The 16,648-nt window shown below is 39.2% G+C and overlaps 1 protein-coding gene across 1 annotated transcript in view; it reads left to right on the top strand.

Annotated features, from left to right (window-relative positions):
• lypla1 (lysophospholipase 1) overlaps positions 1-16,419 on the top strand; it is an 86,058-nt gene extending 69,639 nt beyond the window's left edge. Inside the window, exons 7-9 of the mRNA XM_060823470.1 lie at positions 3,566-3,667; positions 12,338-12,514; positions 14,320-16,419. Coding sequence (XP_060679453.1) covers positions 3,566-3,667; positions 12,338-12,514; positions 14,320-14,373 — 333 coding nt within the window. The 3' untranslated portion in view covers positions 14,374-16,419. The remainder of the gene's footprint in view (positions 1-3,565; positions 3,668-12,337; positions 12,515-14,319) is intronic.
• The last annotated feature ends 229 nt before the right edge of the window (positions 16,420-16,648 follow it).

Raw genomic sequence — 16,648 nt, forward strand, 5'->3', positions numbered from 1 at the left:
CAACAGTTGAAAAGGTGTTACAACATTTCGATGTCTCAGATACATTATTTGTAAATAGACAATCATATGGGGAAATAGATGGTGACATCTTGGCAAAATGTCCATATTACAGAGGAGGAAGTGCTGGATGTCTTGAAACGGGTAAATCCCCAAGACCTGATCAAGTGTACTCGAGAACTCTGTGGAAAGCTAGAGAAGTGATTGGGCCTCTTGCTGAGATATTTGTATTATCAGTTGTCACAGGTAAGGTGCTGGAAGACTGGAGGTTGGCAAATGTGGTGCCACTGTTTAAGAAGGGTGGTAAGGACAAGCCAGGGAATCCTGAGGTACAGGATGTACATTCCTTTGGAAAGGCAAGGACAGATTAGGGATAGTCAACATGGCTTTGTGCATGGGAAATAATGTCTCACAAACTTGATTGAGTTTTTTGAGAAAGTAACAAAGAGGATTGATGAGGGCAGAGCAGTAGATGTGATCTATATGGACTTCAGTAAGGCATTTGACAAGGTTCCCCGTGGGAGACTGATTAGCAAGGTTAGCTCTCCTGGAATACAGGGAGAACTAGCCATTTGGATACAGAACTGGCTCAAGGGTGGTGGTGGAGGGTTGTTTTTCAGACTGGAGGCCTGTGACCAGTGGAGTGCCACAAGGATCGGTGCTGGGTCCTCTACTTTGTCATTTACATAAATGATCTAGATGCGAGCATAAGAAGTACAATTAGGAAGTCTGCAGATGACACCGAAATTGGAAGTGTAGTAGACAGCAAAGAGCGTTATCTCAGATTACAACAGGAACTTGACCAGATGGGCCAATGGGCTGAGAAGTGGCAGATGGAGTTTAATTCAGATAAATGCGAGGTGCTGCATTTTGGAAAAGCAAATCTTTGCAGGGCTTATACACTTAATGGTAAGGTACTAGGGAGTGTTGTTGAACAGAGACCTTGGAGTGCAGGTTCATAGCTCCTTGAAAGTGGAGTTGCAGGTAGATAGGATAATGAAGGTAGTGTTTGGTATGCTTTCCTTTATTGGTCAGAGTATTGAGTATAGGAGTTGGGAGGTCATGTTGCAGCTGTACAGGACATTGGTTAGGCCACTGTTGAAATATTGCATACAATTCTGGTCTCCTTCCTATCAGAAAGATGTTGTGAAACTTGAAAGGGTTCAGAAAAGATTTACAAGGATGTTGCTAGCGTTGGAGGATTTGATCTAGAAGGAGAGACCGAACAGGCTGGGGCTGTTTTTCCCTGGAGCGTCGGAGGCTGAGGGGTGACCTTATAGAGGTTTACAAAAGTGAGGGGCATGGATAGGGTAAATAGGCAAAGTCTTTTCCCTGGGGTGGGGGAGGTCCATAACTAGAGGGCATAGGTTTAGGGTGAGAGGGGAAAGAGAGAAAAAAGAGACCTAAGGGGCACCTTTTTCATGCAGAGGATGGTACGTGAATGGAACGAGCTGCCAGAGGAAGTGGTGGAGGCTGGTACATTTGCAATATTTAAGAGGCATTTGTATGGGTATATGAATAGGAAGGGTTGGGAGGGACTAGGTTGTGTTGGGATATCTGGTTGGCGTGGACAGGTTGGACTGAAGGGTCTGTTTCCATGCTGTACATCTCTATGACTCTATATACACTGATCGTGACCCATTGAAATTTGTAGAGATATTTAAGGACAAAAATTCCAGACTGTTTAGATGGAGCTTGTTGTTATAGCCATTAAAATTGAAAATTGTGCATGTGGCAGGGTGAGAAAATGTGTTGCTGACACATTGTCGAGACTTGAATGAGAAATGGAGGTGTTTGGTGGCAGGAGTGAAACAAAATGTAGTAGTGCATGTTTGCATGATTATTGTCAATGTAGTGTATATGTATGTTGTAGTGCACTAGCAATTTAAGATTGAGGTTTTAAAAGGAAGCCATCTTTGTATATTGATGCTTTTTTTAAAGGGGGAGATGCGATGATGCTGCTCCTTTAACAGGGTTATGTCATCCTTGTATTTTTTTTTCAGACTGGTCACAAATGCAAAGTTTCCAACAGGTCTGGCTTGGGTGGGTTTTAAGGCCAATTTGATTATATATGCCACAGGAAAAAAGGCTTTCAAGTTTTACAACAAAAACACTTGTGCATTGAAAGGGGAGTGGCCAGTTCTTCCAGCTTAGTTTTTACTCTGGTTTGGTCTGGTTTGATTTTAGCAAGCAGGACCCAAAAAAGCAGGTCCATGCTGATCCTCCCTCTCTCTGATATCTCTCCTGTAAGAGCCTGGTTTTATCTTTTGTGCCAAAAAGTGTTTATGGTGGCTGTTGCAGGAATTTGGAACAGCATTATTAATTTGGAGTAAATCTGTTAGCTTGTTATTCTATATTCGGTTCTCTTTCGTTTGTGCTTCATTTGGTAATCTTGCAAATAAATTCTGTTTTGTTTAAAATTAAGTGGTTGGGCCTGGTGCATCACTCCTAGAATATCCACTTTAAAACAACCAGCAAGGTTAGGGTCTGGGCTACATTATTGAAATGTTCTGAGGGATCTGGCTTGGTCCATAACACTACAGACAAGTTGAAAAGGAATTTACTGGATGTCATTTGTGACTTTGAGACCTGTTCAATACTGTGGACGGATTTCAACTATTTTACAGGATTTCAAATATAAAATTCTGGAAATAATAGGCACTAGTTTTGAAGATGATAATATGTTCACAGGATTTTGTGATGTTTTCCGAAACTTGGCTGTTCCTTCAACTATAGATTGTGCACCAAGACTCCGATGTACTGAAATTTTCTCTCTTAACTCATCCATTTCCAGGGCCCTCTTAAACTGACGTCTGAATTAACATTTGCAAATTTGCACTGCATTATTGAAAAGCTTCTGGCATGTTGCATTTCCCCTAATGTGCTCTTAATGCAGTATAGTGTGTTGATTACACCTCTGAATCATGTTGATTTTTTTTCGCTAATGTAAGAGGCACTGTGTAAGTATCACCTGTTCATTGCAAGATTTAATCTCTGTTTCTGAATGATATCCTTGTAGACTAGAGTTTTCCTTCTTTCAGAAGCTTCTAACAACACTGCTGATCGAGTAGTTGCACAGAAATGTCTTCTGAGTTGAAAGTGTTACCGGAAGTGTTCAATATACATGAAAATACATCTCTGTTAGGGGTTGTCAGATTACTGCAAGCTGCCTAAAACACAGGGGATGCCCTAAGACAGTTTTAAAATTGAGAATATTATACAGGTAGTACTAAATAATTTCTGAATTCTCCAGAGTATCAGTCTGACATCGTAAAATAAGCAAAATATTGTTGCAAGTTACACTAGGCGTGTATAATCTACCTTTGTAAATATTGTTTGTAATCAGTTTATGTAAAGGAAATCTTGTTACCAATTATTTGTTTAAAAATCTTTAAAGATCTAATGTGAATTTGACATGAAAATTAGAATTATTCCTTGTTACAACATAGATCAACTAAGTAATAGTTTGCCAGCATTGTTTAATGAAAGTATAAAATGCTATAGCAAAACAACTTCTGCTGGAAAATATTTAATGGTGATTTAATTCTTGGTGTAATTTATTCCATAGGGAGGAGCTCTGTCATTGTACACTGCTCTGACAACACATCAGAAACTTGGTGGAGTAATTGGCCTTAGCTGTTGGCTTCCACTTCGGAACTCTTTTCCAGAGGTACTAATAATCCTTACTGATGTTCAATGAGATTATTCAACAAGCAGCAAAAGGTTGTTGCAATGAAAGCAATCTTCAACCCTACATACTCCCAAAGTAGAAGTTTGACCTCTTGAAGTATTTAGCACTGTTGAAGCAGCATGTTCCCTTTGTTGAAAAAAAGCAAGAACTTATCTTTCTGTCCTTCTCGGTGATTATACAACCATCCTCTTCCAACATCTTTTCACTGTCACCCTTCTGAGTAGGACTACTCTCACTTGGTTCCTTCTTACCTAGGAGAAATTGAGGACTGCAGATGCTGGTGATCAGTGTCAAAAGGTGTGCTGCTGGAAACGCACAGCAGGTCAGGCAGCATTCGAAGAGCAGGAGACATGATAAAGGGCTTAAGTCCAAAATGCTGACTCTCCTGCTCCTTGGATGCTCCCTTCTTATTTATATAGCTATAGCCAGATAATCGCTTACAATGTTTTCTTTTCTGGCTACTTTTGCTGATGTCCAGGAGCATATGAAGTAACAGAAATTTCTGAACAAAATTGAAATAAAGAAACCTAATAAACCCATAAAATGGAAAAGAAAATGTAAGTGAAGGAAAAAGTTTTGAAGTAGAATTTATTTTAATGCAAAAACAATAAGTTCAGTTTTTAAAGTTCAAGGTGAGCATGTGCAGTCAGAATTTATCATATGGTTGGTGTTAGCAGACACTCCTGTTTTCCTACTCCCTCAATTTTACCTCTGGTGTCACTAGGGTTTAACACCTGATCCTGTCCTATTTCTCTTCTATATGCTACATTTTTGGCAACCTCATCTGAATCGGTTAGCTTTTACATGTGCTCTGACTCCAACTCCACCTCACCACTATCTCCCTTGATAACAATGTTTATTCAGCTGACCTGCTGCTTAGAGAGTGTCATGCTGATGCATTGACTTCAAATTCTGGAAGCCACCACTGCACATGAACATGAGGAGTAAAGAAAATTAGGAGAATGTAGTTAAATTATTGTTGCTAAATTATCAAGTTGCTTATCTGATTTTATAGTGGATGACCAGATATGTTTTCCATGTAAATATTGTGAAGATTAAAAGCATTGTTTTCAGTCCCTGCTACAAGTTTTGATTCCTTGGTACTGATTCCACCCTCATCCAGGCAACAATTTGAGATTAAATCAACCTGTTTGCAAGGCTGGTGTCACATTTGATTCTGAGAAGACCTTCTGACTTCATGATCACGCTTTCTCTTAGAAACACAGCTGGAGGAACTCATCAGGTCTGATAGCATCTGTAGAGAGGGAAACAATGTTTCAAGTCCAATATGATGACTGTAAAGAACTAAAATCTTCCACATGCATAACATTGGTTCACTTCACCCATCTCAGTTCATCTACCGAAACAGTCATCCATGCCTTCAGTTCCTCCAAACTTGACCATTTCAAAGTACACCAAAGTGATCTCCCATATTCGACTTTTGTAAACTTGAGGTCAACTAGAATTCTCCACCCATGTCTTAATTTCAATGTTAATATTATTGATAGGAGTAAGGCGAGGCTGGATAGCCTCTCTTTAATATTAAGGGTATTAGAAGTAGGACTGATGAGTTAAGCGCATGGATTGACAGAGCTGTGATGATGGCAATTTTAACGTTCTAGTTATACAGTCTTCAGGTGGGTTAGGGGAGTCAAAAATAGAAATTGCTAGAAAAGTTCAGCAAGTCTGGCAGCATCTGTAGAGAGAAATCAGTGTTAATGCTTGGGGTCGTTGCCCTTCCTCAGTTGTAAAGTGGAGGATAGTATCACACATAATTAGTTAATGGAATCCATTACTGCAATAAAGAGGGACGATATCTTGGAAGGGCCATCAAATGAGACTTTGTGGGTAGAATTTAGGAATACAAAGGTGGCAGTCACACTGTTAGGAGTGTGGAAAAGAAGATGCAGAAAAGGGTTTTGCATGTGGTGCACGCAGTCACCCAAGGGTGGAAGTGAACCCAGGTCCCTGGCGCAGCGAGGCAACAGTGGGAGTAGAGGCAACTGAGCTACTCTGCCACCCCATGTTGTCTTTAAGGTTAAATTTAGGAGTAACCAGCCCAGAGAGCCATAAATGTCTAGGAATACTCAGGACTGCATAAAAAAGAGATTTTTTTAAAAAAACACACAATGAATACAAAAGTAGCAAAATAAGAGGCCGTAGAGAAGTATAGGGAGTGCAAGGACATCGGGAGCAATTAGGACAGGAGCCATGAGAAAATACTGGCAAGCAAGGTTAGAGGGAGTTCAAAGATATTCTACAAATAAATCCAAGAGAGTAACCAGGGAAAGAGTAGGGTCAGTTAGGGACCAAGGGGGCAATCTGTGTGTGAAGGCAAAGGACATTGGTCGAGTGTTAAATGAGTACTTCATATCAGTTTATTTACCAGAAAGAAGATGCAAATACAGAATTTGAAGCTGGACTGTGAAGTACATCAGCAGTTTGACATAAGGTGGTCTTGGAGGTCATGTTGGATTTAAAATCCCCAGGTCTGAATGAGTTGTACCCCAGGCTGCATTGGGAGATAAGGGAGTAACTCATTTGGGGCCAGACCCAAAATTTTAAATAATCTCTGGCTATAGAAAGTGCTGGAGTGTAACTAATGTGGCTCCACTTTACAAGGAGGGCAGAGAGAGACCAATTAATCTAACCTCATGAGGGAAGCTAATGGAAAAAGTAGTGAAGGAGAAAATTAATCTCCATCTTGGCAAGGTGACATCAGGGATAGTCTGTATGGCTTTGTCATCGGGAGTCATGTCCAACAAATTTATTGGAATGTTTTGACAAGATGAGTTTTCGGATGAGGTTAGGGTAGTTAATGTAGTTTATATGGATTTCAGCAAGGCCTTATGACAAGGTCCCAGATGAGAAACTGATCAAGTAAAAGTTTGTGGCGTCAAGGGTAACTCGGCAAAATTGGCTTAGTGGTAGGTGGCAGAGAGTTGTTTGTGGGACTGGAGCCCTGTTATTAAATTATGTTGAGCATATGGAAGGGATAATAAGTAAGTTTGCTGATGACAGGTTGGCCTCATGGTTGACAGTGAGGATGAAGGGTGGTGCTGAAGGTGTCTGGTGTACTATTCTGTGCATTGCAGAGACTAAGTGCCAGCTCTTAGATAGCTTCTCCTATCTTCCCTGAACCATGACTCCATCATGGAACATCAGCCTCCTGTGTCCTCCGACGGTCAGTAAGCTCAGTGCATCTGGTGATCTCCCCTCATATCTGCATCCAAGCTCACTGCCTCCCAACTCCACACAGACCACTTTGATCACCTTCCCAAAATCCGCAATCAGGACTGCCTGGGCAAACCTATTGTTTCTGCCTGCTCCTGCCTCAGAACGTATTTCTTCCTGCCTCGACTTGATTTTTCTTCCCCTGTCTAGTTCCTTTCCGAGTTACAACTGTGATTCCTCGGATGCATCACTTTCAGAATTTCCAGTTTGCAGGCTTCAGCTGCCTCCTCTTTACCATGATTGAGCAATTCCTTTATACATCAGTCACACATCAGGAGATGGCCTTAGGGCTGTCTGCTTTTTCCTGATTTTAAAAAAAACTGAACCATCACTATCTACCAGAATACTCTTCCTCGCCAAGCTCATCCTTACTCTGAACTAGTACTCTTTTAACTCCTCTGTTTCTTCAGGTCAAAAGTCTAGGACCAACCCAGGTCCCAGTTATGCTTGTCTTTTTGTGGGGTGCATGAAACATTCCTTGCTGCAGTCCTACTCTGGCCCCAACACACAACTCTTTCTCTCCAGTATACTGATTACATCATTAGTTCTGCTTCCCCCTCTCATTTGGAATTGGAAAAGTTTATCTATTTCGCTTCCAATTTCCACCTGCTGTCACCTTCATCTGATCCATGTCTGACTGCTCCCTTCCCTTTCTCAACATCTGGTTTAATTTCTGAGAATGGACTGGCCACCAATATCCAGTACAAACCTATCGACTTGCATGGTTATCTTGACTATACATCCTCACGTCCTGCTTCCTGTAAAGAATCTTCCACTCTCCCAGGTACTCTGTCTCTGTCACATTAGTTCTGATGACGCCAACTTCAACAAGGGTGCCTCTGAAATGTCTACTCCCTTTCCTCAACCAAGGAGTCCCGAGCAGCATGATTGACAGGGTCCTCAGTCTGACCCATCACCTGCACTTCAGCCCTCACCCCCTCTCTTCCCTCCCACAATAGTGATGAGTCCCCCTTGTCTTCACCTGACATCCCACCAGCATCCACATCCATAGGATCATTAGCCACTATTTCTGCTGCCTCCAGCAGGATGCTATCATCAGACCCGTGCCCCTCCCCTCGCTAGCCAGCCTTGCACGGGAATAGTTTCCTCTGGGACATCCTGTTCCACTCCTCCACTCCCAGCACCCCCACAGCAGCTTCTCCAGAAGGTGTAGCACCTGCCTATTTTACTTTCTCCCTTCTCACCATCCAAGACCCCAAACACACCTTCCAGGTGAAGCAGTGCACTTTACCTTCACTTTGCTCAGTCTAGTTTACCTACCTGCTGCTCTCAATGTGGCCTCTTCGTTTTGAAGAAACAAAGCACAGACTGTATGACTGCTTTGCAAAAAACCTATGTTCTGTCCACAAAAAAAGACCCGAAGCTTCCAGTTGCCTGCCATATCAACAGTGTTCCCTGGCCAGCATCTCTCTCTCTCTCAGGCTCGCTGCTGTGCTCCAGCGGGTGACATAAGCTAGAAGAACAACACTTCATTTTCCACTTGGGAATTCATTGGAGTTCTGGACTATTGAGTTCAACAGTTCTGGGGCTTGAGCACCACCTCTGCTGTCCTTACCCCAACCCCCACCCCCCTCCCCCACCCCTACACCAGGCCTTGTCATCACATAGACTGTTGACTGCTCACAACTAATTATCAGTTAGTAATAGTTCCCATCAGCAGCTATTCATAATTCCAGACTGACCTTTACCCAATTCCTTAGTCTGTCCAACTGTTTTTCTCTCTTTGGGCTCTATCTCCACCTATTGTTTATACCTACTACCTCCCTCCACTCTATCTTGTACATAAATACCAAACATTTCCTAGCTACCACCAGTTCTGAAGAAGGATCACTGAACCTGCTTTCTCTCTGCAGATGCTGCCAGATCTGCTGAATTTTTCCAGCAAGTTTTGTTTTTTGTTCTGCAGAAGGTGTTTTTAGGTTACAGGAAGATATGAACAATGGTCAGATGAGCAGATCAGTGGCAGATGAAATTTAACTTTGATCAAAGTGAGGTGATGCATTTTGGAAGAGGGAACAAGTACTCAATGAAAGGCAAGACACTAGCAATCTCGGAGGAACAGAGCTTGGGGTGCTTGCCCATAGGCCCCTGAGGTGGTAGGACAGGTTATTAAGTCATTAAGAAAGCATACACGTGCCTTTATTACTCGTGATATAGATTGTAAGAGCAAGGAGGTCATGTTACAGAACTTTAGTAAGGCCACAGCTAGAATACTCTGGTCACCACACTATAAGAAGGAAATTATTGCACTGGGGGAGGTGCAAAGGAGATTCATCAGGATACTACTTGGGATGGAGCATTTCAGCAAAGAAGAAAGGCTGGATTAGAAAATGTGGGGAAGGAACCTGATATAAGGGTATGGACAATTTGAGTAGAAAACAGTTGTTCCCCTTAGTTGAAGGATCAGTAATAAGGGGGCATAAATCTAAAATGAAAAGCCAGGAGATTTAGAAGAGGTTTAAGGAAAACCTTTTTCACCTAGAGTGTAATGGGTTCTGGAATGCACTACCTGAGTGTGTAGTTGAGGTGGGAAACCTCGCAACCTTTAAAAAGCACTTGGATAGCCTTGAATGATGTGACATTTCAAGTGCCTATCAGTCTAGTACAGAAACATGGAATGAGTTTAGGTAGTTTCTTTGGTAGTACAAATTTGATGGGCTGAAGGATCTCTCCTGTACTATATGATTCTGTGAACTCTGAGATATCACCCTCCTCTAGTTCTGGCTTTTTGTGCATTCCAATCAGCTGTGCCTTCAGTTGGGCTCTAGGTTCTTTTGTTCCCTTGCTGCCTCTTTATTTTGCCTGCCTCCTGTTAAGACACTTGTGAAAACCTACTACTTTAACCAAACTTTTGGTCATTGACTTTGATGTAGTGCTGCTGTTTAAACACCAAGGTACATTTCGTTACGTTAAATGGGAGGTGATGGCCTAGTGGTATTATTGCTACACATTTAATCCAGAGACCCAGGTAATATTTCTGGAGAGTGGGATTTGAATCCTGCTATGGCAGCTGGTGGAATTTGAATTCAATAAATGTCTGGAATTCATCAAATGATGACAATGAAACCGTTGCCAATCATAAGGACAAACCCATCTGGTTCACTTTAGAGAAAGAAACTGCCATCCTTATCTGGTCTGGCCTACATGTCACTCCAGACCTACAACATTTGGTTGACACTTAGTGAAGTTGGAGATGGGTACAAAATGGCTGGCCTGGTCACTGACACCCACATCCTGTGAATAAATTAAAAATAAAATGAATAGGAAGGGTTTGGAGGGATATGGGCCGGGCCCTGGCAGGTGGGACTAGATTGGGTTGGAATATCTGGTCAGCATGGATGGGTTGGACCAAAGGCTCTATTTCCATGCTGTACATCTCTATAACTTTATATACAAACATAAATGTTGGCATATTTTAAAATAGGTAATGTCTTATTTTAATAATTAATTAGATCAACAATAGATCATAATTGATTTGATTGTAACCTCAACTCTACGTTCCTGCCAATCCCAAATAACCTCTGACTCCCTTGTTTGTGTTTAACAAAGACATTGGGTATTGTAGATAGTCACAACAGAAATTATACAAGTTTCCAAGAATTTCCACTTTGTTGGAGATTATAGTAGCAAGTAATGTTATTTCACCATTATAAAGATAATTTAATAATAAACATTGCAAAATATTACATAAAATTAAAAGTAATGCTTTTGTTTTGTCTCCTATCTCATGAAATGCTACAAATTAGATTGAAACTAGTCTTATTCATAATCTTAATACTATTAAAGAAGAATGAAATGCAACTAACACAGCATGTGCTTTTAGTGCACCAGAATGTAGAATGAGAAGTCAATCCATTATACAAGAGTGCTGGGAACACTAACTGCTTTTATTCAACTTGTGTGAAACTGTATGGAATAGTTTTTTATGAAGTATTTTTGTTTCACTTTAGTTGAATCCTACTTTTCCTTGTGCCAATTTTTATTATTGGAAAGTTATTCGAATATTGAATATCTTGTAATTTGCTGCAGTGTGAAATAGCTATTTTGAGTAAAACTAATGAGCGTTTGATATTTTTACATCATATCAGCTAAGCATGCTGTATACAATTTATCACCTTTTTATTTAACCATCAAGCACATGATAACAATTCTTCTACTGTATAGGAAGTTGAGATTTCTGGTTAGATGACTGACCAATGCTCAACATGATCGACATCTCGATGCAGATATTATTGGCAGTGAAAATTTGGCAATAGAGAAGGAATAACTGTTTTCCTTCAAATTTGAACATTGCAAAATTTGTTTTGGAAAATATAACCATTTCTTCAGACTTGCAATTTATTCAATATGTGCTTTTAAGATTGGAAGCACCTATTTTCAATATACATTTTACACTCAACATTAAGTTTACTTCAGAAAAGGGTATCCATGTTGGTTAATATTTGAAAATTTCACAACCTCTTTTTCGAATTTATCATTCTTGTTATTTAACCTATTCATTTAGAAATGTGTCATTGTCGACATTTCAGAATCTTTGCAGCATATTAAGCTGAAGAGCGCTTAGTAACTATGATGCATCTGAGGTTGTGCTTAAATGTTGTTGCACCTTTTTGGATAAGTTTAGATTTCAACAATGTTGTATATTTATTTGGGAATATTCTTGAGGGTAACATCCTTTTTTTTTATTTCCGTGTCTGATTTTAAAATTTGCATGTGATATTATTGTCTGTTTCCATACTATCCGATTAATCATCATGCTTGGTTTATAAATCAGTGGCTAGGTAATATTCCTAACTAATCTTGAATATTTGAAGTTGAAGGAATTTATGTTGCTAATGTCAATGACTTTTTTTTTACCTAAAACTTTTCAGTATAGATATGTTGTTGTAAATAATTGTGGCCTTTATTTTTCAAATGTCTTGGCAGGCAAAATCTTAGTGTAAACCATGTTCCTTGCTAACATTTTTTGAAATAATTTGGCAAAACCTCTACTGAGATTTCTTCACCTGTGTTGGAACAACATAATAGAATTTTGTGTACTTGAAATGAGAGTACTAATAATTTTACACTGTAGCAGATAGTCAACGTTAACCCAAGGAAAATACTGTTAGTGTTTTTTTATTGTATAACTCCAAGTTTGAGCCCTTGATTCTTTGTCTTCCACTTGTAGAAAGGTTAAATTAGACTTAAATGTTTTCAACTAATAATCAGATTAAGCACTCCTTTTACTCAACAGAAGTCTAATTTGAAGAAGACAAGAGTAGCATTAAGTTTTTCTGAAACTAATTTCTGTAAATTTCATTGCACAACTTCTAATGTTCTTTTATTGCTATTTCTATTAAGCTGTGGATGGAGACAGATCATACAAGTTGTTGCAATTTTCTTTCCCCTAAGGCAGCTGCTAACAGTCCAAACAAAGATATCCGTGCTCTTCAGTGTCATGGAATAGCTGATCCTATTGTGCCTCTAGCATTCGGTGCTTTCACTGCTGAAAAATTGAAAACCATCATCAATCCAGATAATGTTATTTTCAAGTCCTACGAAGGCATGATGCATGGTTCTTGTCCCCAGGTCAGTAATTATATATCTTGAAATATTAGAAGTAAAATCTATTCCTCAAAACGTCAACATTTAATGTTTAATAGAATATAGTGAATTTGTTGGTGGTTATAATAGTGACTCAAGTGTTACAATTTATATATGTACAGGAACAATGTTCCAATGCGCTAAGATCTTCTAGCTGTTAAAAAGACAGGATTGAGCTTTTGTTAATTTCTACTTGAAACTGTGTTAAAGGCGTTTATTGAAATGAGTATTTTTTTTGTTTTATTACCCTTTATTTGACCCTAATGTCTCAAAAAAAAAGTGAGAGCCCAATGGCTCAATGATTAAATCTGTTATCTGCTTGATACAAAAGTTGAACTAGAAAGGTTACAAATTGTTGTTTGGTCTGTGCCACATTAATTGTGGTCCAGAGTAGTGGTAGAGTCTTGGGCGAGGGTTGGCTATCATAATACAATACTATCTCTGGATAGGTAGGCAATGTACTTTGCAACTATAATTTTTAATGGCTTTTAAAACAAAAGATACATTTTTAAAAATTCATTCACATGTGGGTGTTTCTGGCAAGATCAGAGGGCAGTTAAGAGTTAATCACATTGCTGTGGGTCTGCTGTGACATGTAGGCTAGACCAGATAAGGATGGCAGTTTCGTTCCCTAAAGGACATTAGTGAACCAGAAGTTTTTCCAACAGTTGGCAATGGATTCATGGTCATTATTTAGACTCTTTATTCTAGATGTTCATTGAATTCAAATTTCACCATCTACCATGGTAGGATTCAAAGTTACCTGGGTCTCTGGATTAACAGTCAGGTGACAATACTACTAGTAAAAAGTGAGGTCTGCAGATGCTGGAGATCAGAGCTGAAAATGTGTTGCTGGTTAAAGCACAGCAGGTCAGGCAGCATCCAAGGAACAGGAAATTCGACGTTTCGGGCCAGAGCCCTTCATCAGGAATCCTACTAGTGCCTTGCCAATGAAAATTAGTCTTCATTCATATTTTTGAAGCTAATTAATGATTCATTTAAGTAGTCATATTTATTCATATGTCTATGGCAGTGAATACTTGCACACAAAGGATACCTGGTCAGCATGGATGAGTTGGACCAAAGGGTCTGTGTCCATGCTATGCATCTCTATGGCTCTGTCAAATTGGCTGCAGGGTTTCTATAAAGGGGTTTATCTTAACAAGGTTGCTTGAACTAGGAATGGCACAAGTCAGGGAGCTAGGGCAGTTTGTTCACACCAGAATTCCAGGGATGTTTTAGCTTCTTCACAATGTAAAGAAGCCATTCAACTGTTTGCTGCCTTTTATGGCTCATAGTTTGTGTTGAGTGATTTCTAGAACACACTGTGGGTGGCACGGTGGCTCAGTGGTTAGCACTGCTACCTCACAGCATCAGGGTCCCAGGTTTGATTCCAGCCTCTGGTGACTGACTGTGTGGAGTTTGCACATTCTCCCTGTGTCTGCGTGGGTTTCCTCCGGGTGCTCCGGTTTCCTCCAATTCAAAGATGTGCAGTTCAGCTGAGTTGGCCATGGTAAATTGCTCATAGGTGCATTAGTCAGAGGGAAATGGGTCTAGCTGAGTTACTCTTCGGAGGGTCAGTGTGGAGTTGTTGAACCGAAGGGCCTGTTTCCACACTCTAGGGAATCTAATCTTTAAAAAAAAAATCTATTGCTGGTATTCCTAATGGAACCCAAATGTCACTATTCTGAATGCAGGTATTCTAAGCATTCTTTCTCGCCTGTCTGTCTGTCTTGTCTGTCCCCTATTTATTATGCACCAATTTTAATAACTTTTTGTTTTATAACCAGGAAATGATGGACGTCAAACAATTCATTGAAAAGCAACTACCTCCAATCAACTAATAGAAAAATGCTTCTGATGGTCTAAGAAGCTGCACCAGCATCTGATCATGATAGACCCTAATCCTTTTCATTAACTCTTAAAGATATCAGTCATACATTTTAATACTTGCACATTTTTTCACTATTTACACTCTGTAATTTTCACATTTACATTCTGTAATTTTCACAAGGAAACTTTTGAATGTTACGATGAGATGGATGCTGTGTGCTACAGTTTCTAAATGCTTAACACTGCAGTAATTGCTGGAAACGTTTAAGCTGCTCATGTTCAGATGTTTGAGCACCCTAATCTTTACTGTGCCCAAGTATAGTTTGCTTTCGCGTTTGTTCAAGTTGTGATTATTTTTGCCTTGACTGTGATAATGGTGTCTGTATCAATATATGAAAAAAAAGTACAAGAAACTACAAGCTCCCAAAAAAGATTGTCATTAGCTGGAATCTGGACATAACACTGATATAGAAAATCAAATAAAGGTCATAATTGATAATTAAGGGTGCTTACTTCAAAATTGTGGTAGTTGAATCTTAATATATATCTTAGAACAGTGCACTTAAACACACTTTTCAACAATAGTTTCTAAACAAAACATTATGAAAAACATTAAGTGATCTGTTGGAAAGTGGTGCTGTCAAAGTTAAGCATGAAACCAAGTGCAGCATTTTATCATTTGATAATTGCATCTTCTTTAACATAACATTACTTAGTGTAATACAATGTATCAATTTAAGAAACAAATGAAAGTGTGTACATTTCCATAAATCTAAAGGACAAAACTGTGCAGGGATAACTTTCATATTCCAGTTAGACATGTGCAGATGTTGCAATGGTGGATTCGCTAGTGTATTTTTATTTACTTTTGTATGATGTGAAATTTACCTAATGTTTAAGCATTACATTTTTAAACCAACTAACTTAGTATTGATTTCATTTAGATGTGACATGCAGTTTGTGTGTCACAATCCAAGATACAAACGTGCTTCACAATTCTCAAACTAATGTGACATGATTTAACAAAAGTGTCTAAATTTAAGTTTGTGATTATCACTGGTACAATGTTTAATTTATTTTTGGAAAAAACAGCTTTTGTACAGGAATTGTGTGCTTTTAAAAAAAATTGTATTAATTTACCATAGAAAACCAGATAAAACACCTCTTCAAAATAAATGTGATATACATGCAAGGTTGAAATATTTCAGAACTAAATTATGGGTGGAATTTCCCATTTCTCTGCATGGGGACAAGTATCTGAAGTGACTTAAAATACCATTCCCACTGCCGTGAAAATCTATTAGATTGTTCACAGCCTATTAACAAATGAGCATGGTGAGTTTTTCAGCGAATCACAGGCATTGACACTGGTGATCTGTGTTAATTGAAATTACTGGCCAATCAGACCAATAGTTTTGGATCCCAAAGTCTGCTGATCCTTGACCCATGATGGAGAAAGCAAGGGGTGTATGTGTGTAGAGTGGGTGGACAGATAGTTGGAGCTGTCTCTCACTCATATACACTCACACACAACACACACCTATGTCCATGGTTTGAGTCTGGAAGTGGCAAGTTGAGGTCCTTAAGGGTATTAATTGGTGGCAGGATCAGAAGATTATCCTTGGACTTTCCCAGAGTTGTCCAGAATTTAATTAGCGAGGTCGCAAGAAAAGGATCAGTTTCTGTCCAGGACCAACTCCTCTAATTATTTCCCCTTTTTGCCACCTCCCAGGGAGGGAATATCCTGCCTCTTTGTTTGACTATGTGAGAAAATTTTTTGGAATATTTAAGTGGTGTCAAATGTTGATTGTGCAGTATGAAAAGTTATTTGGTAATGTATTCATAATTCTATGAACTGTACCTAATATCCAGGTTAAAACTGAAGTGAAAATTTTTTGTGAACTAAATTCATGGATAGATGAATCCTGTTGTACAATAAACTGTGAGGCACTTGATTCACGTACATTTCTCAAGATTTCAGATGAATATGTACCATTTTTGGTGCATATAATAATTTCAGAGAATGAAAAATTTTAAAAATAAAACCACCTGTTGATAAAGACTATAATTAACTCCTGGATTGTGTGTTTTGATTTTCTACACTTAATCAAGTAACTCTGCATCAGAAGAATGTTGTTAGTCTGAAATTACTCAATTTTTGGAAACCAAAATATAATGTGGATGAGCTTGTTAAGGGCTTTGTCCTGAATCCCAATCTTGGTTAGTGGGTTGCTCATTTCTGTTATTCAGATTTGTTTATCTTATTTGCTCTTTTGCCTTAATTGA

The sequence above is a fragment of the Hemiscyllium ocellatum genome, chromosome 4, assembly GCF_020745735.1.
Source record: "Hemiscyllium ocellatum isolate sHemOce1 chromosome 4, sHemOce1.pat.X.cur, whole genome shotgun sequence".
NCBI lineage: Eukaryota > Metazoa > Chordata > Chondrichthyes > Orectolobiformes > Hemiscylliidae > Hemiscyllium > Hemiscyllium ocellatum.